The 25,885-nt window shown below is 41.3% G+C and overlaps 1 protein-coding gene across 3 annotated transcripts in view; it reads right to left on the bottom strand.

Annotated features, from left to right (window-relative positions):
• Nucleotides 1-25,885, bottom strand: part of SYNE2 (spectrin repeat containing nuclear envelope protein 2) — a 177,375-nt gene that overhangs the window by 45,870 nt on the left and 105,620 nt on the right. For 2 of the 3 annotated variants that reach the window (XM_059850504.1, XM_059850503.1), the window contains exons 44-65: nucleotides 25,250-25,438; nucleotides 23,815-23,927; nucleotides 23,048-23,189; nucleotides 21,695-21,826; nucleotides 20,977-21,129; nucleotides 20,515-20,724; nucleotides 18,577-18,678; nucleotides 17,436-17,555; nucleotides 17,078-17,278; nucleotides 16,548-16,721; nucleotides 15,832-15,963; nucleotides 13,934-14,130; nucleotides 13,587-13,719; nucleotides 12,763-12,945; nucleotides 12,187-12,333; nucleotides 10,411-10,587; nucleotides 9,047-9,202; nucleotides 7,528-7,677; nucleotides 4,952-5,128; nucleotides 3,658-3,791; nucleotides 2,996-3,200; nucleotides 885-1,064 (exon numbers count right to left, since the gene is read on the bottom strand). In XM_059850504.1, coding sequence (XP_059706487.1) covers nucleotides 885-1,064; nucleotides 2,996-3,200; nucleotides 3,658-3,791; nucleotides 4,952-5,128; nucleotides 7,528-7,677; nucleotides 9,047-9,202; nucleotides 10,411-10,587; nucleotides 12,187-12,333; nucleotides 12,763-12,945; nucleotides 13,587-13,719; nucleotides 13,934-14,130; nucleotides 15,832-15,963; nucleotides 16,548-16,721; nucleotides 17,078-17,278; nucleotides 17,436-17,555; nucleotides 18,577-18,678; nucleotides 20,515-20,724; nucleotides 20,977-21,129; nucleotides 21,695-21,826; nucleotides 23,048-23,189; nucleotides 23,815-23,927; nucleotides 25,250-25,438 — 3,507 coding nt within the window. The remainder of the gene's footprint in view (nucleotides 1-884; nucleotides 1,065-2,995; nucleotides 3,201-3,657; nucleotides 3,792-4,951; nucleotides 5,129-7,527; nucleotides 7,678-9,046; nucleotides 9,203-10,410; nucleotides 10,588-12,186; nucleotides 12,334-12,762; nucleotides 12,946-13,586; nucleotides 13,720-13,933; nucleotides 14,131-15,831; nucleotides 15,964-16,547; nucleotides 16,722-17,077; nucleotides 17,279-17,435; nucleotides 17,556-18,576; nucleotides 18,679-20,514; nucleotides 20,725-20,976; nucleotides 21,130-21,694; nucleotides 21,827-23,047; nucleotides 23,190-23,814; nucleotides 23,928-25,249; nucleotides 25,439-25,885) is intronic. The other variant, XM_059850505.1, reaches the window with a different exon arrangement.

A 25,885-nucleotide genomic window follows, 5' to 3' on the forward strand; every position in this document is an offset into this window, starting at 1 on the left:
CACAACAACAGTTTTGTAAGGGATGAATGGCAAAAACTGGTGTATGGAGAGAGATTGCTGTGGTAATACCACAGGGTTAAAGCAGAGAAAATGATTACCCAGAAATGCATTTTTTCATGCAGTGAGAAGTTCACAGGGAATATGAGAAACCTGCTATCTTCACTAAGATTTCTGGCTTCCAGCCATTAACTGTGCTGGTAGATGGAGTCATAAATAGAGCTGGCTTCAAATATCTTGATGAATTTGGGTTTACTTTAAAACAGAACAATTCATTGAAATCAGACTTTTTCCATAGGAACAGATTAAATCTACATCAGTAAATGTCCAGCAGTACATTTGCTTGGAAACTTTCTCAAGAATACCTGTGAAAAAGAAAAGTCAATCCTCCACTACTCTGAGCAGAGCTCCTAGATCCAGGTCTCTCCCCACCTGGCCTGAACAGGAATGTGAATCTGGTCCTCAGAATTACATCAAATGGTCACAGTTCTCTGTTTGCTTTTAGGTTCACTACATGAACTCTTCCCAAGGAAAACTGAGGCCCATGATTTTTTTTCAAGGCAGAGCCAAGAAAGTTCACAACTTACTTCAATGTTCAAAAAAATAAAAATACATTTCCTAACCTTTAATCATCTGAGGGTCCTGGGGATAATGGACCCAGTGACAGAGGCTGTCAGAGCAACACAAGCAGGTAAGGGTGAAATCCTTCACCTGTCCCTCTGGCTTCAGGTATTATTTCTTTATATAGTTTATCATCCTGCTGAGTTTTAACAAATTGAAATTTCAATTCAAGAACTAGAGTGCTCTAATGAGGAATGTGGCTCACACAGGACTCTAGTGAAGTTACCCCACACTAACAGTGATTTAATTTTAAAAGAAAAAACTACCTGAAGTTCATCCAACTTCCTCTGCAACATCTTTTCCAAATAGGTTGCTCTCTGCAATGGCTGCAGCTTCTCCATCAGAATGGCCTCAGCAGCTGTCCCAGCCTGCTGTTTTATCCTGTCAGCCTGCAAATAAATCTGGGTTCGGCATCCTGCAAGGTTTTGAAGGCCGTGCTGTAAATTCTGATGAGAGAAGGGGAAAGAGAAAAAAAAGTCAGTAAATGAATCAGATCATCATTCATGTGCCACTTTCATTTGATATCTTTTGTTGCTGTAACTAAACTCTTTTTGTTGAGCCCATCTGGGAGCCAAGCTCAGCTGTGGTTTACTGTTCAGTCTTTTACTTGGAGGATAATGGGAACTGCATCCATTGAGTGCAGTGCTGGGAAAGGCACAGTTCAAAGTTCAATGGAACACCAGTGACTTCAGGCAGTGGGATACTGCAGCTCCAGAGGAAATCAGGGAGGGAAATTGGGATAGCCAATCTACAATATGTGTGTACACTAGAAGATGGAGGAACTGGCCCATGCTGCAGATGAGGAATGCTATTTAGTTACAGCCATACCAGTACTTTGGATCCCTCAGGGACTAAGGACTATGGGTTTGGTTTTATTTGCTTCCCTTTACTAAGAAAGATCCTATAAAATTATACTCTAAAGGCAGTACAAGAACAAAGGGAGTAATTTCACACTTACTCAATATACTTGATTTTTTTTTTTGACAAGTGAAATATATTTTTAGCCATGAACCCCCCTGAAATTTGCCTCTATGTGTTGTCTTTTCTGAGAATAATGAGCCAAGTCTTCTGATCAATAGCAAAGAACACACACATTTCCTTAAAAAGCAAAATGGTCCTTGCTTCCTGACCCCTTAATTTGAAAGGATTATGTTATAAAATACCACTCCAGCCATTTAATAAAGAACCCATTTTGATTTCTTCTTCTGTTTATAAGAATTTAGTTTTTATTTTTTGTGGTGGCAAAAATCCATAAACCCATAAATTTTCCTAATATATAGAGAGGAAAAGATGAGAAGGATTAAAATAAAATTTTGTTGTGCACATCTATATTCAAATACACAGAACTTATATACCATTTCATTGATCCCCATTCTTTTAACTCACCACTTTAAAAAACCCACAATTAATTCCATGTGTTCTACCCACACACACCAGGACAAGATCTACAGTGCTAATGGCATTCAGGTGGTCATGCCTTGCTTAGTAGGTGTAACACTCTTCCCAAAAATTTCCAGAAAATGCAATCCCCTTTTTGCTGACAAATTGGTGAATTTCTGTCACAGCCATTAGTATATCAGAAAAAAGTAAAAAAAAATTTTGGTCTAGGCATTGCTGCTGTCAGTTTTTTTCTGACAAAGAAAGATACAAGAGTTCTCTTCCCTGTAATGTAAAGTTTCTTATTTAAGGCCACATGCAAAATGGAATACTCTGGACTTCTTCCAATTCATGGCTAGAGATTCATAAAGCACAATGAATAACTGCTCTGTCCTGACATAGGATTATTATATTTCTTTATCACAGTCTGAAGAAACCAAAAATGTCAGAACCTAATGACAGCTTTGCTGCCTGACAGTCCAATGTGCCGTGTGGTTTCAGCATGAGATCTCATTTGCCTAAAGTCAAAAGCATTTAGAGTAATCTAATGAGCTCAAGAATCTGTGAACTCATCACACCAGACCAAAACACAGCACCATTTGAAGGCTGTGGAAGAGTTCAGGATGAAGATGTGCTTGGGAAAACTGCTCTTTTTTCCCCTCAGCTATTGTTCCTGTAGATATTATTCCTCCTCCCAAGCAATGCCCCAGAAAGTAACTAATTTTTCTTTCAGTGATTCCTTCCAATACAGGCCTGATCTTTTGTGTAGAGCAGAAAAGGGCAGAGATGGAATATGACTCCCTTCTGCTCTTTTCTCCCCATACACTAGCTCTGGTCTGGTCTCTGGTCAAAGTGCTTAAAGGAAATACAAAGGTGCCTGTTCATGGGAGAAACCCACAGATTTTATCTTTTCCACTGACTGGATTGTTGGTATTCTTTTGCCTTATTTCTCAAAAATAAATCTTGGTTTGTACCCAGCAGCAGAAACTTATTCATGTACCTTCATCTCCTGTATCCTCTGCTCCAGGGTTTCTATGGAGTTCTCCTCAGGCACGTGAGCATCCAAGAGCTGAGCACACTGCTGGCTGTACTGCTGTAACTTGGCTGCTGTCTCAGAGCACAGAGCATCAAAGGGCTCCCAGAGCTGCAGAGCTGCCTGTGCTGCCCTCAGCTGATCTGTGATGTCTTCATTTACTGAGTTCCACCTGCCAAAATATCAAAAGATTAAGAGTGTTTTCCCAGTAGGTTCTCCTGCAGAATTTGATTTGGCACAGGATTCCTGAGGGAGTTGCTTTGCATCCACACCCTTGTTCCTGAAAGCCACAGTTTGTGCTGCATGCCCATCACATGAAAAGCATGCAGGTAAAAGGTACAAGAAGTTCCCCATCCCTGGAAGTGTTCAAGGGTGGATGGGGCTTGGAGAAACCTGGTCTGGTGGAGGGTGTCCCTCTTCATGGCAGGGGGCCTGAAACTGGATGATCTTTAAGGTCCCTTCCAACCCAAACCAATCCATGATTCTGTGATTCTACTCCTCACACAGATGCTCTTAGATGGGTGAGATGCATTAGTACAGATTTGAAAATCTGACAGATGTTTGAGTCCTGCCTCAACAGCTTGGGTTTTTTAAATACTAATAACTGGGGTCTGATTTTGCAGGCTTACCTAGTGTGTGCCTCCATGCACTTCTGGTCAATAATCTCTGCAAAGGAGGGGGAGCAGCTCTTCTTCAGGTTACTGGCAGCAGCCTGGAGCTTGGCCCAACTTTCTTCACTGTTCTCTGATTCATCTTGAAGAATCTGCAGAATGGATTATTGCAATTAATTGTGGAGGATAAATGACCTAAGTGTAACTTCCCCTATAGATTAGGAGGGATAGGACAGCAATAATGCCATATTTCTGCAGCACAGATTAAAATGTTTGCAGAAAATGTAACACCAATTCCTAAAAATCAGGAAGCTAAGAGAGGTGAAATAGGAAAAAAAAAATCAGGAGACCAGTTTTAAACTGAGATAATTTATTGGCTGTTAAAGAAAAAGCTCATTTAGCAAACCCACACCTCTGAACTGAATAAATGAATTTGCTAGAAACCAAAAGTAATTTATTTTAAGCAACTGTTTCTACTGGCAGTAAAGTTGGCTTGTTATCTCCTGCTCTCAGCTGCAAGCTCCCCCTCCTGATATAGGCCATTACAGCATATCTGTGAACTGCTCCAGGTTAAAAGTAAACAGGGGGATTGAAGGAAGGAGATGAGAAGGTGCCAGTTCTTTTTATTTATAACATGAGCCCAGGTGAGGGTGGCAAGAGCTTGAGCAGGGTTTACTGCCAAGAGTCCCACATCCAGCATTCACAGCCTCAGTCTGTCCTGCACCACTTCTGATACAACTCAAAAAAACTCAAATTCAAGCCTTATTTACAGGAAAACAGGGAGTGCTTGCACAGCCTTTCAACACTCATTTAGAGTCAGGAAAGGGGATTTTAGCCAGAGCTGTGAAGTGCCCAGACCCAGGGCCAGCCTAACTGCCTAATCCAGATGCTCCACTTGGACTCTGTAACAACCAAGCAGAGCAGCAGGAGGATCCAGAGCATTTATGTCTGGCATTCTGACTCCTTTAGAGGCTGTGCAGGGGACTCCAGCTCTCTGGAAGGGGTCAGAATAGTGGCACTGGTGCTGGAGCAAGCAGAAATGCCAGGCTCAGCATCGATACAAGGTGCAAGGGAGCATGAGGACTTGGTGGCTTTTTTCTTGTACCTAAACTGCACTCAAGTTGAACTTATGCACTACATAAAATAAGAAGTCTAAGTTCCTCTGGAGATAAAAAACCCAGTAATATTGCACTAACTTCAGTGTCATTATAATAAAGAAAAAGTTGCCCAGATAATTTTTTCTGTCTTTTTTCAGTGGTGTTTGTTTGCCTAAAGGGAAAGAAGAAAGTACAGAAAAATAAGACAACTTTACCTGGAGAGTTTTGACCTGTTTTTTCAAAGCTTCCAATGAAGCTTCTTCCTCAGAAGGTTTGCACTGGTCTATGCAATACAAATATCTTGTTGTCATCAAGCTGACTTCTGCATAAATTTCATCATATGCTCTCCACTGCTCCAGTATTGACTCCATTGAGGCCTTCAGCTGTGCAACCTGCAGATAAACCATTTGTGTCAGTATTTCTTGGGTAGCCCTGACATATAAATCATCTTTAAATTGACTTAGAAATCTAAACTCAATGCTCAATCCATGACAATTCACAAGAATTTGCCAAGTTGGAGTTTTCTACTATACTTTTGGTAAGGAATTATGCAGGCTTCAAAAAAAGCAGTAAACCATATCTAGAGGTTTAAGTATAAGAATTTGCTGGAAATCAAAATTTCACTGGAGGTCAAGGTGGCATTATTCTGCCAGAACACCCCAGGAAGTACTGAAATAATGAACTGCTTATTTCTTCCTGCCAAAATCAACCTGAAGTGGGAGGAAGTTGAAAGCCTTAATCTTTTTAGGAAGCAGATAGTTTGATCCAGAGATCAAGTTTCCTTTCATGGACAATTTGAACAGAAATTGGTTTGCATGGAAGAAGCCACTACTGCAATACTCTGAGAGCTGTCATCCCTCTTATGCCATTGTGCTCTAACAACGCAGGCCCACCTGGACCCCAGGCTAGCAAGTTCAGGATTTTCATACAAAATTAAATGATTGATATTCCCTTTATCTTCTGTCCCTTTCATTGATGATGGATAACTCCTTTATTTTCTCTTTCATTATTACAGCTGTCTAATCTACAAGGGGCAGGCATGGCTTCCATTTGCCACAGTCTCCTAGACTCTGCCAACACAAAACCACAGTCCTCCTTCAATCACTTTCATCCTTCTGTTTCAAGGAAGTACATAAGGCATGTCCTGGGTTAGACAGAACATTCACCTAGTTCAATACCTATTTTCAGTCATGCTTGGAAGAAAAGCATGAAAACCAAGCAGACAAACAACCACATCTCCACGAGACCTGACAAAAGCCAGATGCCAGACTTTGGTTCTGACGATGCAGGCACAAAATGGAAGATGAAAAAATGTCCACGCAGTAGTTCACCCTAAATACACTGCAAAGATAATTTTATCCTAGTACCCGAGTTTCAGGCACATACAGGCTGGTGGATTAATCATCCCTATTCTCTTTTGAATCATGGTAGAAGTGGGAGGAATCTCTAATTGCTTTTTGTAGCCTGTAGCTAATTACTGCCCACACAGGAAGATGGAAAGACATCGTTCCCGGGAAGTGTCTCAGGGCCACAGACTCACAGGCTTGAGCTCAACCCACGGACAATTTAATCAAGGTATTCCATCTCCTTAGCCCTGTATTAGAAATCTCTGCCTGGCTCTGATGTGAGCAGTCACCCGTGGGAAGGAACCTGCACTCGCTGTTTCACTGCACACACAGACAGCTCAGCCCCAAGAACATCCTGCAGTTTGCAACTTTGGTACTTGAGTCACAAAATCCCTAAAATTAACATGACCCACGGTGATTGTAAGGAGAAAAAAAGAGCACCAGGCTGTCAATCCTGCCAATTTCTATCCCCAGCTATATATCAGAAGGAAAAACTTTCATCATGTACATAAACATAAGTTTTCCTTCTTTCTTGGTAAGAAACAGTCACATCCTTTCTGCTGAAACCTAAATCAAGAAACAGCAGATCAATACTGGATCGACATCTCCTGTGGAAGAGTTCAAGCAAAAGGGTTCAGGTTTCACAAAGTTCTGAGGAAAAAAGGCAAGGAATCTATAATAAAAAGTGGAAAGCATTCTTAACTAGAAACACAACCACTCCATCATGTATAATTCTTTATGGTTCTACATGGTTCTCTATAATTCCACATGGTTGTTTATTATCACAAATTTAACTCTATAAATGCAGTCATTAGTATCTCTCCTGCACCTGTGAATTACATCCACATTAAAAAAAAAGATCAGCTCCAATTACAAAGATATCACGACTATAAATACAAACTGCTGGGGAGTCAGTTTGCATGGGAAACCAATCTGCCAGACTCTCCTTAAAGCAACTGGAAACTACACAGGCTTTGAGGATGGCAAAAGCCACCCTGGTGTGTGGATGAAAGAGTAAGTGGGAGGAGGAAAAGCTGCTGTGAGAACAGGGCCAGAGTAGGCAGCTTCCACCAGTTGCACTATAAGGGAGAAAGAACAGGGTATGAAAGAGAAGGAGATCAAATAAGAGAGTTTAAGGTTTCCATTTGCAGCGTGATCGAAAAAGAGCAGAGCTCTTTATTTTCTTGAACTGCAGATGGGGATCTGTTCCTCCTCCCCTTGTACCCAAACTGCTTCAAGATCAGACTAATTTTCCTCTCTCAACTTTGGAAATACATTATTTTACTTTACAGTTAAGACTTAAAATGGAATTCTTAGGAAGGTAAGGAGAAAGGAATACTTTGCATCTTTTTTGTACCAGCTCCTGCCATCCCATGAAGAAGATTAATGACATTGGTGGTCAGAACATGCAGTGCAGGAAACCTGAACACAAGCAAGGCTTTTACCTGGTTTACAATGCTGTCCTTCATTTCACACAGCTCAGCTACCCTCAGAGACTGAGCTTCTGGGGTTTGCTCTGCACTACCATCCGAAACCAAACTCTCTTTGAGCTCATCAAGAGTTTTGGATTTAGCCACGAGTTGATTTTCTAGCTCCTAAATAATGTGGAGGAAAAAAAAAAAAACATAAATAGGATATTTTAATGAGCCCATAGGAAAAAACTTCTGTGTGAGGAGCTTAGGTATACATTCCTACTTTAAACCAAATTTTGTGCAATTCTTCAGTTATGCAAAGGTAAGACAGGAACTGGTTTTGCAATGAGTGAGTCCCTGACATCCTAACAACTTCTAGAAAATTATTTTCAGTTTGTCCCTTTACTCAGAGGGACCTCCACGGCAGAAATTCCACTGAAATCAACTCCAGTGAAATCAAGTGAGAACACTCTCCAATGAATGGAGATACCTGGGACTCCTTCCCTAGCACAACCAGCAAGATTATAAAAGTCTTGACATGCTGGGGAAAGCTCAGCAGGGAGTTCTTTACAATGTGAGGAACTATCCCCTACCCACAATGGGCCACAAGGTTTTTCTATAATGCTACACTTAAAGCCATGACCTTTTTTCACCTCTCACTGATCATCTTCAAAATATTTTTAAATTTGGACCTCATTTTTATTGACCAAATGAATTTTAATGAAACATTTTAGCCACCTGTATCCTAGCACTGTGTGTTGCTTAGAGCAGATGAGTGTTTAGACCAAGCTACCCTTGTGCCTTTCTTCCAGTCTGGCTCCTCCACACTTTCAGAGATTCAAGTAACTCAGTGTGTAACAGAGCACTCCAGACAATAAAAGCAGCCTACTACAAGAGAGAGATGTAACCATGGCAATGAAAGAACAAATATTCCATGTTAAAAAATAGAGAGGGAACACTGTACTGAATGAAAACAGCAGACTGTCAGAGTAACAGGAACCAATTATTAGCTGGCTGCCACTTGTATTAATTTTGAGGGATCTGATGCCGAGAAAAACATAACAAAGGACACCCAGATCCCTGAGGCTGATGCAGAGAGACTACACTACAGTCTAGGGCAGAAGTAGAGAGGGTTGCTATTTCTCCAAATGGGACTGAGTAGTTTCCATGACACTTCCATCACAGAGCTCTTCAAACTAATGGAATTGGTAATTTCTGCCACGACTGTGCTGAACTGAGAACTACTTCTATTGGAATTATCTCAGAATACAATATTGCTGCACAACACTCCAAATACCATGAAGCAACAGCAGACGCATCTTCAGTTGGTGGAAAAAACCACAAAATAGCCACTCACATTAAAAGTGGTTCTGGCTCTTTATTACCTGAATGCAACATGCTTTAATTAAAATGGCACTGGAGAATTCTTCTGGGAAATGGCAACTTCCTTTACATTTTTTTTCTGTTAAAATCTGTGCAGTTCCTTAGTCTGGATTCAGCAAAGTGTGCTAAATAGGGCTTTTACAGTAATACCATTCATGTAATGCTTTACCTTGCAATCATCTAAGGTGTTCTGTGCAGAGATCAGACTTGCTGGGGTCTGTAAGGATCTCAGTCGATCACTCTGAGCTTCCAGCCAGCTGTGTAGAGTCTGGGCTTTGTTCTCATTCTCAGTAATATCCTCCAAAACGTGTTCCAGGTCTTGTATCTGAAAGTTACATAAGAAATGTAACTTAAACATACAAGTGGGCAGAAACAGGGCTTTGCCTTCCATGACAAAATTAGACATGACAAAATCCATACTAAAAATACTCTCTAGAGAAAATATTTTGAAAGGAAAACCTAAAAAGTTTTGCAGGCTTTTTAGGATCTGACCTTTTCCTTTGGAAGAAACAAGGCAGTGTGTGTTCTGGGGCTGGGAGACCTGACAAGTTGGGGGACACTGGGCTATGTGGACACATTCATATGGAGTCTGAAAAATCTCATTCTTACTAAAACCCACCAACAAGGCTACTAATAAGAAAGGGACCTCAAGTTTCCTATCTTCAGTCTTGGCCCTGAGGATCCATTAAATCCTAGAACTGAATTTCATGAAAATGATAGAGAAGATAACCTTTTCCCCAACAAAACTGAAATTTCATCATGGGAATTTTCAATTGTAGGGGAAATGAAATTTCCACTTAAAAATGTTTCTGGAAGACTTTCTGAACTAAAAAACTTTGGCAATTTTCCATCTGACCAGAAGTCTTTGTATCTGGATTCAGAATGACCAGCTTCTCCCAAAGCTGCATAACTTGAGACACAGAGATGAAAGAGAAATGTGCTGGTAGGGGGATTTATTCCAGCAGCCTCATGGTTGCATTTTGGGATTCTAAGCTCCCCCATGTTTTTTCCATATCATGAGTCACACCAGCTTTTCTGGGCATTGGGGCACACAAGCAGCAGCATCTAATTCTGGATGCATGGATTATTTCCAGCCTCACTAGAATAGAATAATTCTGAGGCATTTCTAAGGCAATTCTGAAACAGATTTTCTCCAGAGAAACAAGAGTATGTGCTGATAGGAAAATTCTGCATGTAGACTGCCTCTATCAGCTGCTGACCTTCAAAGCACTGCATTGGAAAAGCATATTTAACTACTGCAGGAGGAGGACACTGACAGAGGAGCCCATTTCCAGTGACCCAGGAGAGCTGGAGCAGGGCTGGGAACTGATCCCTGCTGTGCCTTGTCCAGGAGGCTCATATGTCCCCATCTGAACATGGCTGTCAACACTGCTTAGTTAATAATCACTGCTTGCCCAAATCCAACTGCTATAACAGGAAAACTGCTGCTAGCTTGATATATCCCCAATACAGAGCAGTGGCACAGGCAAAATCAGAGCTCTAAGAGAGAAAGCCATGGGAATTCAATCCAACCTTTCTGTTGAGGGATGCCTGCAGCCGGTGCCACCGCAGGTTCATCTCACCCAGGCACTCAGCAAACTCTGTCCTTTCGTAGCGCTTGCTCTCCACGTCACAGGTGCTCATCTGCAGCAGGGACTGGTTAACAAAATCTACCATCCACTGCTTAAAGTTCATTTCCATCATGTATTCCTGCAGGGGAAAAAAGAGAAAGAACAAAAACATAAACCAATCCGTTCTGTAGTTTTAATCACAATGTTTCCAATGATGCTTCAAGGTGTGGCAATGGGACGTTGACTGCTTTGTTTGAATCATGACCTCAAATATTCTTCTGAAAGAGACTTGTCTGTAGGAATAATTCTCAAATTTTACCATTCTGTATTTGTGCAGCTGTTTCCATCCACTGAAATTTCTGCAGAAAATCTCTATCATTACGTGGGTAGTTCAAGGTAAAAACAGGCTAGAGATGGAGCAGGGAATAAAACCCAGGGGTACCAGACCCTGTACTTCATCCATTGGACAAAACCATCACACTGCCATGGGCCCAGATTAGACCAAGACCAAGGCCTTCCCACACTCCTGCAACTCACAGGAAAATGAAGCATGAGCTTCTACTCTTTTTAACAAAACATCTGGTATCAGAATAAAATATCAGAATATCTGGGAGGAAAAAGTGTCCTCCAGCATCAGCATCTCTTGTGCAGAGAGAGAAGTGAGAAACTACATGCAAAGTGAAAACATAAGGGAATGTCTTTTTATTTCAGAGGGTATTAGAAGAGAGTAGGAAAGGGCTCCATATTTATCCAGTAGTGCCCAGAAAAGTCACCAGGGAATATCACAGTAGCCACAGCTGCTTCCCTCTAGGAATTTGAGACTGTCATCCCAGCTTTCTTCTCAGCACACACAAGCCCACCTTGCTGACAAGTGCAAAAGATACACCTACAAACCCACCTCTAAATAGCCAAAGTGTTAAGAACAGCACCTCACCTACATGTCCCAACTGCCAAACCCAACTGATACAGACCAAAATGTTATATATATACTACACCAAGGTACTTGGAAAGAAATGTTTGCATTGGCACTTGCCTTACATGCAGCACCAAAGTGGCTGGGAGCTGCAGCTGCAGACTGAGAACTGTCAGCCTGTCAGAGCCCTGAGCAGGGGCAGAGCTAATCAGGGCTCTGTGGGGATTCATGCCCTGAGGCTGGGCTCCCTGGCATCCCTGGAGTACACAATGTGAATCCTCCCTGTGGCTGGAGCAATCAGCCTCTGCCACTCGTGCTCCATCTGAACAGTGCCAAGAGTCTGCTGCAGCCTCTCTCTCTCTCTCTGCAGGGATGTTCATCTTGTCCCTCTTTCCTAGCAGGTCATTTCTTTTGATGACACATAATATTCAAACCCCCTGGTTCCCTAGTTAAATGGATTCAAGTTATGGAGCTCCATTAGGGTATTCCTTGTTAAAAGACAGACTAGAACACAGCACAAACACAGAGTCTGTCCTCCTAAGGAAGGAAAGCTTTCCTGCTTGTTACATTCTATAACCTAAATGCAAGAGATAGAACAGATGAGACAGATGGGACAGCATGAGAAAAGGAGATTACAGCCCAGCAGGCAGAGGCTGTATTGCAGAACAGTGGTTTGTGTGTTATGGAAGCACAAGGTTTTATAAAGGAGGATGTTACAGCATGTTTCAGACTGAGGAACCCTCTTGAGAGCAAGAGGTATGACAGTGCCTGTAGGCTGCTTCCATCCTTTTCACAGCAGGCCTGGACTCACAGTTTCCCATTTACCTTGTACTTCTGAAGGAGGGTCTTGACCTGGGCAGCACTGTGTTGTGAATTTACTGGCTCCTCACGTTCCTGCTGCTGTTCCACATGGTCCAGCCAGGCCATTAGTTCAGCAATAGCTTCCCGTGATGAAAGCTTTTCCATCTGAAGCTGAGGTAAAGCATGTAATGAATCCTCTACACTCTACTTGTCAGAAATACCAAGGAAAATGGCATTTCTATTTTTAGAAAGGCTCAGGCACTATAATCGCATTATTGGGGCATGAACTTGAAAGTGAGCCCTGTGCTCCAGAGTGACTTCAGTTCTAGAATTCATCAATCTGAAATAAAATTCTTTCTAATTTTGAGTAATTCTTGCTAATTTTAAGTAACAGACTTCCATGCAAAATCATAAAGATAAGGAATATATATAAAACAGCTCAGGAAGAACACAGTTATATTTTAACTGCAGTACAATATTGGGGTTATTCTGAAAGCATGGCACAGCTAATTCAGAAAAAGTCACCTGAATTCCAGCAGCAGCATTTTAACATAATTATTTAGCTTGAACTGAGAGATGGCAGCAGAGTTTCTCACTCACCTGGTGAAGCTTTTCTTGGATGGCTGGGAGCTGTGTAATCAGTTCTCCCCATTTTTGCTCAAACTTTGCCAAGGATGACCTAAGTGCTGCAGTATCAGCTTGCTTCACGTGGAGGAGCTGGCTGGCAGTGCTCACCACTGATGACTTCAGGGAAGATTTTTCATCAACTTCCTTAGAAAATGTCTGGGGTGGACAAGAGAAATTTAAGAGGGAGTAAATATTTATGTACCTATTGAAATGAAGACAAGCCATATCTTCACAGGATGAAATGTCTCAACAAACAGATTTTATCAAGATGGCAAAGTTCAGAAAACCTAAACATGTTCTGGCAAATAGATAATTTTTTTGCCCACCTTGACATACAGTGCTGAATGCCACCTTTTGCTCCCACAGAGACTGGGAATATCCTGATCCCCACTTCACACAGAGGTGCAGGGAGCAAACCCAGTCCTCAGACCTCTGGCCAGCTCATATCTACCAGTCAACCTTCATGAGCCTTTTCTTTCCCCCTGTGCACTGTTGCTTCTGTCTGGCCTCACACTGGGGCTGAACCTCCTGGGTAGCCATCCAAGGGGAGCAGGCAAAGACATGAAATGTAATTCAGCATGTTTCTCTTTCCTGACTTTGGGTGACCACCTTCACTCCTGTACCCTGAGCCCATACCCCAGGGTCAGCTGTTGAGTGGCTTTGGGGCACACAGCCATTCAAGTGCTCTATTATGTGGGTGGCTCAAAGGCATGGCAAACAAAAAAAAACTCTCAAAAGGGTCATTTTCACCAGAATTCACAATGTCTTATCTAAAGCTGGCAGCAGAAATGACTTACAAACAAACTGCTGATGCTGTCCCTGATGGTGGCAAGATCTTGTGACACATTGAGAGACTGCTCCTTCCAAAAATTCATTCTCTGCTGAGCAGAATCCAACCATTTCATCAATTCCTCTGAGTCTCTGTTGTAGCTACAGGAGAAACAAAACACAGAAACACATTTCTAGCTGAGGCTGGGATACATTTCTCACCCAAGCTGTCTTCTCTGTGAGAAGACACGTGCTATTCTGGCACCTCTGCTGCTGCACAACCCTGCAGAAGCACAGCTTCAGCTGTCATCTATAAAAAAAATCACAAACTAATGTCTAGCTGATACTTCAAACTGTTTTTTTGTGTTGGACCCACCTGACCAGGAGTTTCAGTAATGTTTGAAGTCGGTGTAGCTCATGGCCAACTTTTTTGGTTAAAGACAACCACTGCTCTTCCAGCTTCCCAATCTGGCTTCTTATTTCTGGACAGTTCACAGCAGTCAGCAATTTCTTCCCTTCCTTCACCATCTGGTACAGCCTGGCATGCTTTTCATCAACACTGCTTTTGATTTTCTGTCAGAATATGGGAAGTTTGCAAAGCAGTAACACTTTAAAGACAGAAAACACAACTAGAAAAACACATATCACTTGTTCTAACCTCTTAATCATCTCCTCTGTAATGTATTTTATTTTCCAAATGCCAGGAATCTGTAATTCATTACATGCAAAAGGGACATAGGTTTTTGTGGGTTTGTTTATCTTTTGTTTGTTTGTTTCCTCTGGGGAGGTCAAGACAAATCTCAACATACTTATATACATTATCAGAATGACTGTGTTATGGTTTGATGGGCTTTTCTGACACCTGAAGACCTCATGCAATGGACAAACACTCTCTATCAGATCTGGCTGCACTGTCCAAACATATGACTGCTCCCACCATGAAATTGTCATCTTCCCATGCTCCTGAAAGTTCCTGTTCCTCCTTCAGGCTCTATCCTATTTTGAAAAAAAGTTACCACTGTTTTGAAGGAAACAGCTGGGATAATTATTAAATAATGGTGGCAGGGAGAAATGAAGAGTAGACAGTGAAGTAATTAAGTAAAAAACAAAGGTCTGAGGGTATTTCTGTCACAGGAATTAAGCCCTAGAGAATTTTATTCGGCTCTGTTTTTGAAACTGTGAAGCTCCACATTTTCACCCTGCACCAAACATCTTCTAAAGCTTTATGGCTTTGTTTCTGAAGTCTTTAAAAACAAATAAAGACTTAAGAGTGAAAAGCTAATGAAGAACTCAAAAAGCCAAGGAAAACCAGGCAACTTCACATCAATGGCTGTGCAAATTTTGCATGTCTCTTGTCTCAGTGCAACAGGAATCAAAAGCACCAGAGGGCCACTATGACTAAACATCTACAGCTGATTTATTACAAAGGCTTCACTGTAGCTCAGATTTTCCTGGGAATGTCCTGTGATATCTTTCCTGCAGTCAACTAGATTAAATTATTATAGTACATTTTTTCCTTTATTAAACTCATTAATCATTGATTAAACACTCCTTAATTTGCTTTTATTAAACACTTATTAATTCAAAAAATTGTAAGAGTGTCCTCTGAAGACTGAGAAAGGTCACACCTGTGAGGAATGCAGAGCCCTCTCTGAAAATACATTACTAAGGCTACTGAAAAGCTTTCTTCTTAATTTTGTAAAACAACCATAAACGCTGCTTTCATATCCTTATATTTAAATGTGCTTAAAACATTGATAAAATATTTCCAGCTGGAGCTGAGATTGTAAATAAAGATGTAGCTCTGTCATCAGAGATGCAGCTGCAACCAGTGTTACAGTAAGAGCTCAAATATTTGGTATTTTCAGATATTTGAAAGCACTAGGTTGATTCTCCTTTTCCACAGTTTTACACTGTGGCATGAAAACAATTTCTGCATTACAGAGAAGTGACATTATGTTCACTCCAAGGCTCTTGCTGTCCTTGGGATCCATGGAGCCTGCACAACATCCATCTTACCCCAAATACTTTCCTTTGAAGACTGAGTTACAAAGTAGTCATGGCCATTACTCCCACTAAAATGGACTTGTAGCCCCCTGGCTGAAATTAGCAGCCCAATCTTCTCCTACTTTTAAAAGTCAGTTTTGAGCTTGCATCCACACACAGCTGAGGAGATGAGGCAGTGCCCTGCAAATCATCTCCTCATATGCTAACTAATATTTTCTGTCAGTTCTACTGATGCATAAAGAAAAGCAGTGACAAACACATAAATACCTCTAGAAGTGCAATCCTTTCCATTAACCTTTCTTCAGTTTCTTCAACCAAACTGACAGAAGGCAACACAGAGGCAAGTGCTTCTAACTCCTTATTAAAAACCAGGCATTCCTCATCAAATACCACCCAGTCCTAAAAAATACATTGAATTGTTAACACAGCACACATCCATTTGCATTTTAATACACCAGACTCAGGCCTTAATGCCTTCTAAAACATCACCAGCTCTTGCTTTAATGAAACAACACAAAAATAAGTGAATAATATGTAAATATCAAAGAGAGACATTATTTCACTACAGAAGAATTAATTATGCACTCTTCAAAATCTTTAGGGATTCTTATTTTCAAGTGGTGTATGCAATTTTTTATTCTCTAGGGATGTTCTGAGATTACTGGTTAAATGTTTTAAGTTTATTTAAAAGCGATGCTGGTATTTTTTTGCCTTAAAGGTCTCTTCTGTCAGTCCAGACACTCAGAAATTACAGCAAGAAGTCAAAGTGTGATTTGTTGAAATGTCCACTTCCAGAGGTTTTCAAGAAGAAAGTTGTTTTATTGACACACACAGAGTAAGTAATAAATTGACTGTTGCTGTCCAGTGGAATCAAGAAAGGACAACTACTAGCCAAAGAATCACTGCTAGGGCAAGAGCTGCCCCAGATGCAACTTTTCTCCTTCCCTCCAGGTTTTACTCTTGGCTGTCTTTTGATTTATTACCTTTAGCAGGCTCTCTAAGTGTATACCATACTGGCAGGCCTTCTGCTCCAGCAATTTGACCTCATTCACCAGCTCTCTCCAGAATTCCTCTCTCTTTTGCAGGACAGAAGGACTCACTCTCTTGGAAAATGCTTCCATGTAAGCCATACGTGTCATGAGGTTGTGGAAAAAATCCTGGAAAAAACCCCCAGTTACAGCTTGCTCTCTAAGAGAGATCACACTCCCACAGGAGGAGTTCTAAGGCTTAAGTAGTAGGCAGGACACAGAAATCCTTTGGGTAACTATAAGAAAGATGTGTTTTCCTTACACAGCTATGTGTTCTGAGGTAAGCAGAAATAGCAATTGATCACCAAAACTGGTACTGTTTTGGTCTGCTGAAAAATTTGTCTCTGTTTTCTGCACATACACCAGTCCCTCCCCTTTGCTATGAACCAGTCACTCTCCTCCACTACACTGGAGAGAAACCAGTCCCAGAAAATAGTGCTCCTTGCTATGCTGACCTGAGCAGTGCTGTGAACAACACCTCATACCTTGTGATTTTTCAGGTGAGACTGCAGAGCTGCTCTGTTCTTTGTTAGGTGCTTTGGATCTTGTGCCATCTTCTCTCTTCCAATAGCTACCAGCTCTGCAAACCCACGAAGCAAGTCCTCATACTGGCTTTCACTGATGGCAGGGGAGTTCAGCTCCACATACTTTGCTTTCAGAATCCCCCACATGTCATCCAGAACATCCTGCAATGCAAACACTGTGCACTGATCCATGATGGACAGAAATTAATTCCACAAACTCACAGAATACAAAATAACCATCAGCCTTTTGATGCTGCAAGTGCATAGCTTAGAAGAATCAAACCTTGCTGAGTAAGTGGGAACTGTACTGTGCTCTTACCTCTAATTTATAAGCTTCTTGGATTAAGGTGATAGGTAGCTGCAATCTTTCTCCATGGCCTCTCAATTTTGATACTTGGTTTTCAAAGTTTTGTAGCTCCACAGCAAAGTCACCAATTTTCTGGACAAAGGACAAAATTAACTGTTGGGAAGAGTTCCATTCCAATAAACTTTCCATTATCACAGGTGGTGCAGTGAATCCACTGGCTGGATCTCTCCTGTGCTAGCACTTTAGAAAATCCAGTGAGTTTATAAACTAAATGGACAAAACATGGCATAATTTACTGTGTTCACACAGCACAGCCAGGAAAGGATTCAGGTCTTGTGTCTCAGAACATTCAACATGCCTTTCCATTTACTAATTCAAGAGCAGCCATTAAAAGGAATCATGGAGTCAGAAAACAGGTTTTTCTTATGTATCAGAAACACTCAGGGATTGAGACAGGATCCCTCTGAGTGAAGGAAAGCTAGGTACTTCTGGCATTCCTTTTCCAGGAGTGGTTACCTAACAGAATATAGCCAGTCCCTGCTAGGGAATTGAGCAGGGAACACAGCTCTCAGTCTGGCAGAAAATAATGCCTCTAAGCAAGGTTATGAACCTGTAACAAGAAAGCTTCAGAATACCCTCCCTGCTTTGGTAAATGGCCAATAACCATTCTGGGGAGGACAGTCTGTTAATTTTTAATTTTCTGCTAATCCCAATAAAGATCAAAGAAAATAGCTTAACTGGTCAAATTCCATATGATAAAGTGCTCATAAATGCTGCAGGAGAAGATGGAAACATCAGAGTCCCACAAAGAAAAGGTAGTTAGGCATAAGTAAAGGTGTAACATGTGTAGCTCTTTTTCTTCCCTGTCATAGCATGGGGGGGTATTTGCTCTAGGAGGTTGAGAGACTGGTTCCTCCACTCCAACCACTAAAATGTCTGGAATTAGGTCTGAGTATGGATTGGGTGTAGTTAAAAATAAAAAAAAAAAAGCAAAAGGGGTGGTGGTATGGCAAATACTGAACTCTCTCCTTTTCCCATTTTAAAAACCTAAGTTAGACTCAAACTTTAGAAATTAGGAAACTTCACTAATTGCAGAAGGCTAGAAATAATAGCTAATGCAGTAAAACCTCTCATTTCCTTCAAATAAAATTACCTGAAGCTGTTCAGAAACATTATGTCCATGTAGTTCATTCAAGCATTGTTGCAGAGCAGCTTTTTTCTCAGTTAACTGATCATAGAGCAGCCTGGTTTGATTCTGCAAAAGAAACAAACATCAGAAATATATCACTAACAGGAATATTCATTAACAGGAATACAGTAATGACCAGGTAACATTACACAGCAAACAAAATTATTACCTCTCTAAGCAAATGCATTTTTTTTCTCTTAAACAAACGAACAAAAAAACCCCACCAAAATAAAGCATATACATTATGGGCTTAAAGCAGTACTTGGACAAGGGAATTCTGAGTCTGTGTAATATATAAGAAGCAGATTACTTTGTCACAATGATCCTCTGTGACTGTAAAAATCTGAGAAACTGGTAAGAGAATCAAATTATTCTCTTCTGAAAATGGGAAAATGAGCCCATTACCGGGGACTGATGGAGCTCTATGGATTCTGCATACATAAACATTGCAAGACCAGTTCTGTGCCTGTTTGGAGACAACATCCCAGTGTTCCTCAAAAGGGCTGCTTTACCATTCAGCAGTAAAGGGCCAGGATGACTTGCAGATGATGAGCACACTGGAGTTTTGCTGGACACTGCAAATTGTATTTCAAAGATCAGACTCTTCCTTCCTTAGTTCAGACTAAAGACCTGATCTGAATATTTTCCAGCAATAGTTTTAGATTTAACACATCACAAGAATATAAAGAAAAGCTTCTCATGATCTACTTTTCCAACAAAGAACAAAAGAAGGAAAATTTTGCAACTTTAGCTTATGTTTCTGTGGCACAAAATCTAAAGGAACAGTAAATGCAGTGGGGTCAAATCAGCCTCCAATACATTGCTAAAAATAGCCCAGTGTCAGACATGGCACCACAAGGGAGGAAGCCTGCCTCTCCTGAGGACACAGCACCTGAAAGAATATAGAAACCCCCCTTGGCCTAGTCCCTACACACAGAAACTGCTTTAGCCTGCAGCTCAGCCTGCAGGGGATCCCAGGTTACTTCCACACCTTCTGCATGCAAATTTTCTACTGTGATCCAGGCCTCTGTGGCAGTCAGCATTGCCAACAGCACTGTATCCAGCAAAATTAATCTGCTTCTTGAGAGGCCAAAACAAGTGTTTTGAGTGGGGAAAAAAGAAAAGGGGAAAAAAGAAAAGGGGAAAAAAGAAAAGGGGAAAAAAGGAGAGAATGAGAAGAGAAAAAAGAGAGAATGAGAAGAGAAAAGAGAGAGAATGAGAAGAGAAAAAAGAAAAAAGAGAGAATGAGAAGAGAAAAAAGAGAAAATGAGAAAAAAAAAAGAAAAACTAGAAGAGAGAAAAACGAGGAGAGAAAAACGAGAAGAGAGAGAAGAGAGAGAAGAGAGAGAAAAACAAGAAGAGAGAGAAAAATGAGAAAAACGAGAAGAGAGAAGAGAGAGGAGAGAAGAGAGGAGAGAAGAGAGGAGAGAAGAGAGGAGAGAAGAGAGGAGAGAAGAGAGGAGAGAAGAGAGGAGAGAAGAGAGGAGAGAAGAGAGGAGAGAAGAGAGGAGAGAAGAGAGGAGAGAAGAGAGGAGAGAGAAGAGAGGAGAGAGAAGAGAGGAGAGAGAAGAGAGGAGAGAGAAGAGAGGAGAGAGAAGAGAGGAGAGAGAAGAGAGGAGAGAGAAGAGAGAGAAAAAAAAAGAAGAAAAAACAAAAAAAGAAGAAAAAACAAAAAAAGAAGAAAAAACAAAAAAAGAAGAAAAAACAAAAAAAGAAGAAAAAACAAAAAAAGAAGAAAAAACAAAAAAAGAAGAAAAAACAAAAAAAGAAGAAAAAAAAGAAGAAAAAAAAGAAGAAAAAAAGAAAGCCCATTAGAGATTGCTCATCTGTAACCCAAATGCATTAACACTGACAAGGCTAGCAGATGCTGTGAAACAAGATGTGCATTTGGCAGTGGAGTACCAGGTAATTGCTATTATGATCCAGGCCAGCTTTCATGGAGCTGCTCCTTGAAGCAGTGGCAGCTTGGGTTTGTTCCAGCCGTGCCTGCAGGTTGTTAAAGCACTCGCAGAACACATCTGTGCTCCCACCAGCGCAGCTGATGGACTTCAGAAGATCATCCTTTTTGTCACTCAGATCAGCATGAAGTTTTTGCAGCTCCACAGACAGAGTCTAAAGGGTTGAAAGAAAAACAAAATGAGTGAAAATGGTCCATGCAAGGACTCTTGCCTGTAAGAGGCAGCAGGACTAGAGTTGATAATTGTTAAAAGCATCAGGCCCAAATCTGAGCAATACAAAATTGTTTGGCAGCCTTATTCCTGAATAAAGCCAGAAGAACAGAGAGGAAATACCAGGCCACATATAATCTGCTGTAAAAGAAATCCACTGGGGTTTCTCCTTCCCTGGAGGATTTGGGACAGTTACCTCATAGAGAGCCTGCTGCACAGCTGCCTCTTCAGTGGAGAGCACAGAGGTGTTCAGCATCTCCTCCATGTTATTCAAACACCGGCTGATTGCCAGAAGCAGCTCAAACAACTTTCTGTCCAAATTGGAAGAGACTTCCTCTGCCACATTATCCTGGGTAAATGCAAGCCAGTTTTCAGTACTTTCACCCAAGACATGGCTAAGATTCATTCACTCAAATAAGGTTAGAGGTTTTGCTCAGCTAATACTAAAATGGAATTAATGAAATACTGAGGGACAGACTTAGATACATCCATGTAACACTCAGAGCTGTCGAGGCCAAAGCTGAGACAATGACCCTTTATGTATTGGACAGTGGCTGTGCTCTTACAGGTCTCTAATCTCAGGCATGAGGACAAGAAGTTTGTCTTGTCAGCTCCCATCCTGCACATTTACTGAAATCATTCAAAGGCTCCTTGCTTTATACAGTTTGAGGATTTTTACCCACACTAGCAAACTTTTGGACTCAGATAGAAGTATCATAGTGGAGAACTTGGAATGTTTCCTTTCAAAATCCTCAACCTACTTGTACATTACAGTCCATACCCAACACAAAAGCTCACTGCAGTGAATGCAATGTGCAATAATAGGATTACTGACTGTTTCCCAGTGTCCAAACAATGTCTTATGTCTAGAATCTCTGGGGTTTTTTGCAATGCTTAGGACATGCCATTTTTACCTGGGCATGCACCACATTTGCTTCCTGGCTTAGGTCTCCCAGCTGGACAGTGTAAGTTTTCAGCTCTTCCACAGTTGGGGTTCCTGCACCTGAGAATGTGCCTCGAGGCAGCATGTTCATCTTTGTTGTGATCTAACATTTGGAAAAAGAACATTGCAATTAGAAGGACAGCTCAAAGGAAGAGAGGCTATGGGCAACACAATAACACTCCTGTCAAAAAGCATTAAAAGATTCAAGGCACTGATACAAAGCACCTGGGCAGCAGGGTTCCCTTTTCACTGGCAGAAGCTGGGCAGGCTATGCCTTAATGGGAGCTTGACTAAAAAATGAGCCTCTGATTCCAGCTCTATTGGCTACAGCTGAAGTTTGGGTTATGGCAACCCTACTGCCCACTGCAGGGCAAGTCTTGCCTGAAGAAGAGCTCACACTCATCCTTTTACATGTCTAATATTCTTCCATGTATTGCAGCAATTTCAGAGGACAGAAAATATAATAATTCTAATTTAGTATGAACAAAACTGTTAATAACAGGAATTAATAGTTTTATCCAAGCAGTAAAAGTCTGTTCAGAACACACAGCTCAAACTCTGTTTTTTGATGCGTGAGAGTGAGAGAACACAATGGTGAATGGCAGAACAAAATTTAAGCCAGAGATTTACTTGTGGGAACTGAGATTTCACCCACATCCACGGGAACCAGCTGTGAACTTGCTGGATAACTACCTTAGTGCTCCTGGAAGAAGTAAGCATCCAACTGCTATAAGCACACGTACCTTTGGTTAAAACAATGCTTGCTTATTTCAAATACAAAGCCTTCTTGTAAGCCTTAAAACACAATGCACAGAGCTCCATTATTAAGCTTCAAACTTCCTAATATCTTGCTAGATAAACTTTTCTGCAGCTTAGGAAGTTATTCTAGACAAGCGTTAATACACAGACCATTGTTCTGTATGTCCTTGCTTTTCTGTTTTTTTAAATAATTTTTCTGCTGACCAATCTCATGGCTACTGCTTAGCTCTAATCACAGTTCTGCTGTCTCTGAGGCCTGCCTTTTGCAGCTTTCCCAAAACCCTCTGATTTTGTGGATTCCCACAGTAAGCAGATAACATCTACTCTGAAAATTAACCACAGGGATTCACCTAAGTGCTCCCACACTGTGCTGAGCAGTCACTACTTCAGAGACATGATTACCTCAAAGTAAAATTAAAAGACAATTATGAAAACACTGTGCAGTAACAATCTCCACCCTTGCACAGATTTCAGTTATCTGATGGAGAGCCATGCTACTATGAGACAGAAAGATACACTAATTGCTATCTACACTATCAGACTGTTTTATAGAACTTAAACAAACCTGAGGTTCCACAAGCTGGCAGAGAGGAGATTTCATCTTTGATGAGAGTTCCTGTTGTAAATATTGCCATTTATTACCCATTTGATCCTTTGGAGCTAAGGTGGCATCAGCCTGCTTGCTCTTTGAGTCAGCTTCTCCATTGCTGTATTGAGAAAACATTGTTAGAATGCCAATTACTGAAGCAGAGTAAAACTAGGCTTCTTGTATAAGATTAGTTTCTCTTGCTCCTGCCTCAAAAGCAAAGTGAAACCAAGTGCATGTATGATTATTAATCCAAGCTTTGATAAACTTGGACTTTCCTCTCTGCATGAAATATGCCAGAGGCCTGCTGGCAGCCTCCACCTCTGAAATGACAACCCGGGGAGCAGAGTCCTGTAGGAAGTCCTGGTTCTGTGCTGGAAGGTGCCAGATCCCCATGTCCCCTTTTTCAAAGCTGCTGCCTTTACACTGATTGGGTGTGTCTGTGCATTTGTAGAGCCATGGCTGTGAAGAGAGGGACCCAACCTGCCTACAGAGAGGCCTGATTTAGCTCATGGCAGGTGTCAGTCATGTCTGCTAGCAAGATCTGAACTCCGGAGTCAGCTCAGTATCACAGAGGCTGTCACATAAATGACATTTCCCCATTTCTCTGGACTGTTAAGCCCCAAGCTTTTGCCATTTTTCTTCTAAAGGCACACAGAACCAAAAAACAGAACCAGAGTGCCACTTCAGCAAGTTTAGGCAGTTTTACATCACTGAATCTGGTAACTGATTGTGTTATTCTGTACCTGGATTCTGATTTTGGAGTCACGCTGTCCTCAAGCTGTGGCTGCATTTTTTCCACACACGACTCAATAAAGTCAATGAGGCTTTTCTGCTCAGCTGCTTTTAATTTCAGGTCCTGTGCAGAGAGAGCAGCATGAACAGTTATGTGACCTGTAATAATCTGAAGGGATGATTGTGCTTTTCCAATCACATTTTATGTGAAATCATTTAACAAAGAAAAAAAAAAAAGACTACGTCTGTCAGAATAAAATGCAGTTTATGTATGAACATGAATCAACAGAACAAACCATTTTCTGCAAACATGGATTTTTATGGAATATATTTCTACCTGAGTTGAAGTTTTAAAAGTTAAGCCCAACCAGAAACAAATTACATATAGAAATTTAAACACCACTGACTGCAATCCTTACATAAAGAAACAGGCAAGGAAAAATGGGGATTTGCTCAAATAGGAGTTGGAGTTCCATTAATTAAAAGGAGAGTGTTGAGTGAAAAGTGAGCAATTCTAGCAGCTCAAGCTGGACCACTTTCTCCAGCTCTTTTCCAAAAGCATGAAAAAGGCAAAAGTTAATTTACAGTTAGCAAAATAGAAGTAATTTGCAGAGCAAATTACAGAACATTACAAGATTCTTACATTGTGTTAACAACAACCTTCAAAGTCATAGTGAGTTAGCCCATGGCAATATGTTCACAAAACTTTAGTTTTAAACTTACCTTCAAAAACAGTATGGATGTCTAGATTCAGATTTCATAATACATCAGTGTTTTAAAGCTAGGACTCTTGCCTTGTTTCACAATGATTCAGATGGCATCACCCACCCCTCCAATCTCCTAGCTTATGGCATTACTAAAACTTTTGGACAGGGGATTTTAGAGGTGAGGCCTTTCTCCATCCTGACAAACTCCCCAAATCCTGGAGGAGATGGGCAGCTGAAACCAACCCTTACAGAGTTGATCCCACAGGGAAAACTGCAGCAGTTGTAAGAGCAGCTGTCCCCCAGCCTGTCACCAACATGTTTTATGAAAAATCCTTTCCTTAGGATTTTTCCTCCTGAGAAGCTGAGAGGCCTCAATAACAAAATGTAAACAATGATTATCTGCTGCTGTGGAATGCAGCAGGTGGATCTGGGATTGGTCTCATGTGGTTGTTTCTAATTAATGGCCAACCACAGTCCAGCTGTCCAGACTGTCTCAGTCAGCGACAAACCTTTGTTATTCATTCCTTTTCTATTCTTAGCCAGCCTTCTGCTGAAATCCTTTCTTCTATTCTTTCAGTATAGTTTTAATATATTATATATCATAAAATAATAAATCAAGCCTTCTGAACATGGAGTCAAGATTCTCATCTCTTCCCTCATCCTGGCACCCCTGCAAACACCGTCACACCCCAGCCCACAGGGGATGTGGAACAGCCTGGCCTGGAGAAGAATTCATTACCTGTGGCTGCTGGAGCCCATTTTGCCAAGGCTGTTGGGCAAGGGGCAGCTGAGATGTGCTGAAACCATCAGAGTGCAGGATCTCCAGGGGCTCTGGGTCCATCCTCTCCCTGCTGGGAACCTGTGAAGAGACACCCATTGTGGGAAGGCTTCTGGACTTGACAAGAGAGCAGAACTCCACAGGTGCAGCCTGGGGAGAGGGCAAAAACTGCCTTGGAGTTACCACACAGAATCAGCAGCACATGAAACACAACTGCTGCTTTTGCAAAGATTTTTGTCCACTTGAATTTACTGAAAGTTTTAATATCCTAACCATTCTAACCTTCTGCCAAGGTCCTCACATGTCTCCCCCAACAACTACTTTGCTTTCTTTGCTTTTCCCGCTAGAAGATTAGGTGATACTAACCCTCCCTTCTTTTTGTTTGGCCAAAATACAGTCATGTGCAATTTATTCTTATAAATCTGGTCACACACCTGGATTTTCAATCTGTCTGTGCTCACAGAAGAATTTCAACACAAGGCTTTACCAGTGCTAATTCATAACAGAGGGACTGTGGCTGCTCTTAAGCAAACACATCAGGTGGGATTCTCTGATCCCTCACACAACAGAAGGAATGAGCTCTGAAGCCAGGAGTTA

Source organism: Haemorhous mexicanus, chromosome 6, assembly GCF_027477595.1.
Source record: "Haemorhous mexicanus isolate bHaeMex1 chromosome 6, bHaeMex1.pri, whole genome shotgun sequence".
NCBI lineage: Eukaryota > Metazoa > Chordata > Aves > Passeriformes > Fringillidae > Haemorhous > Haemorhous mexicanus.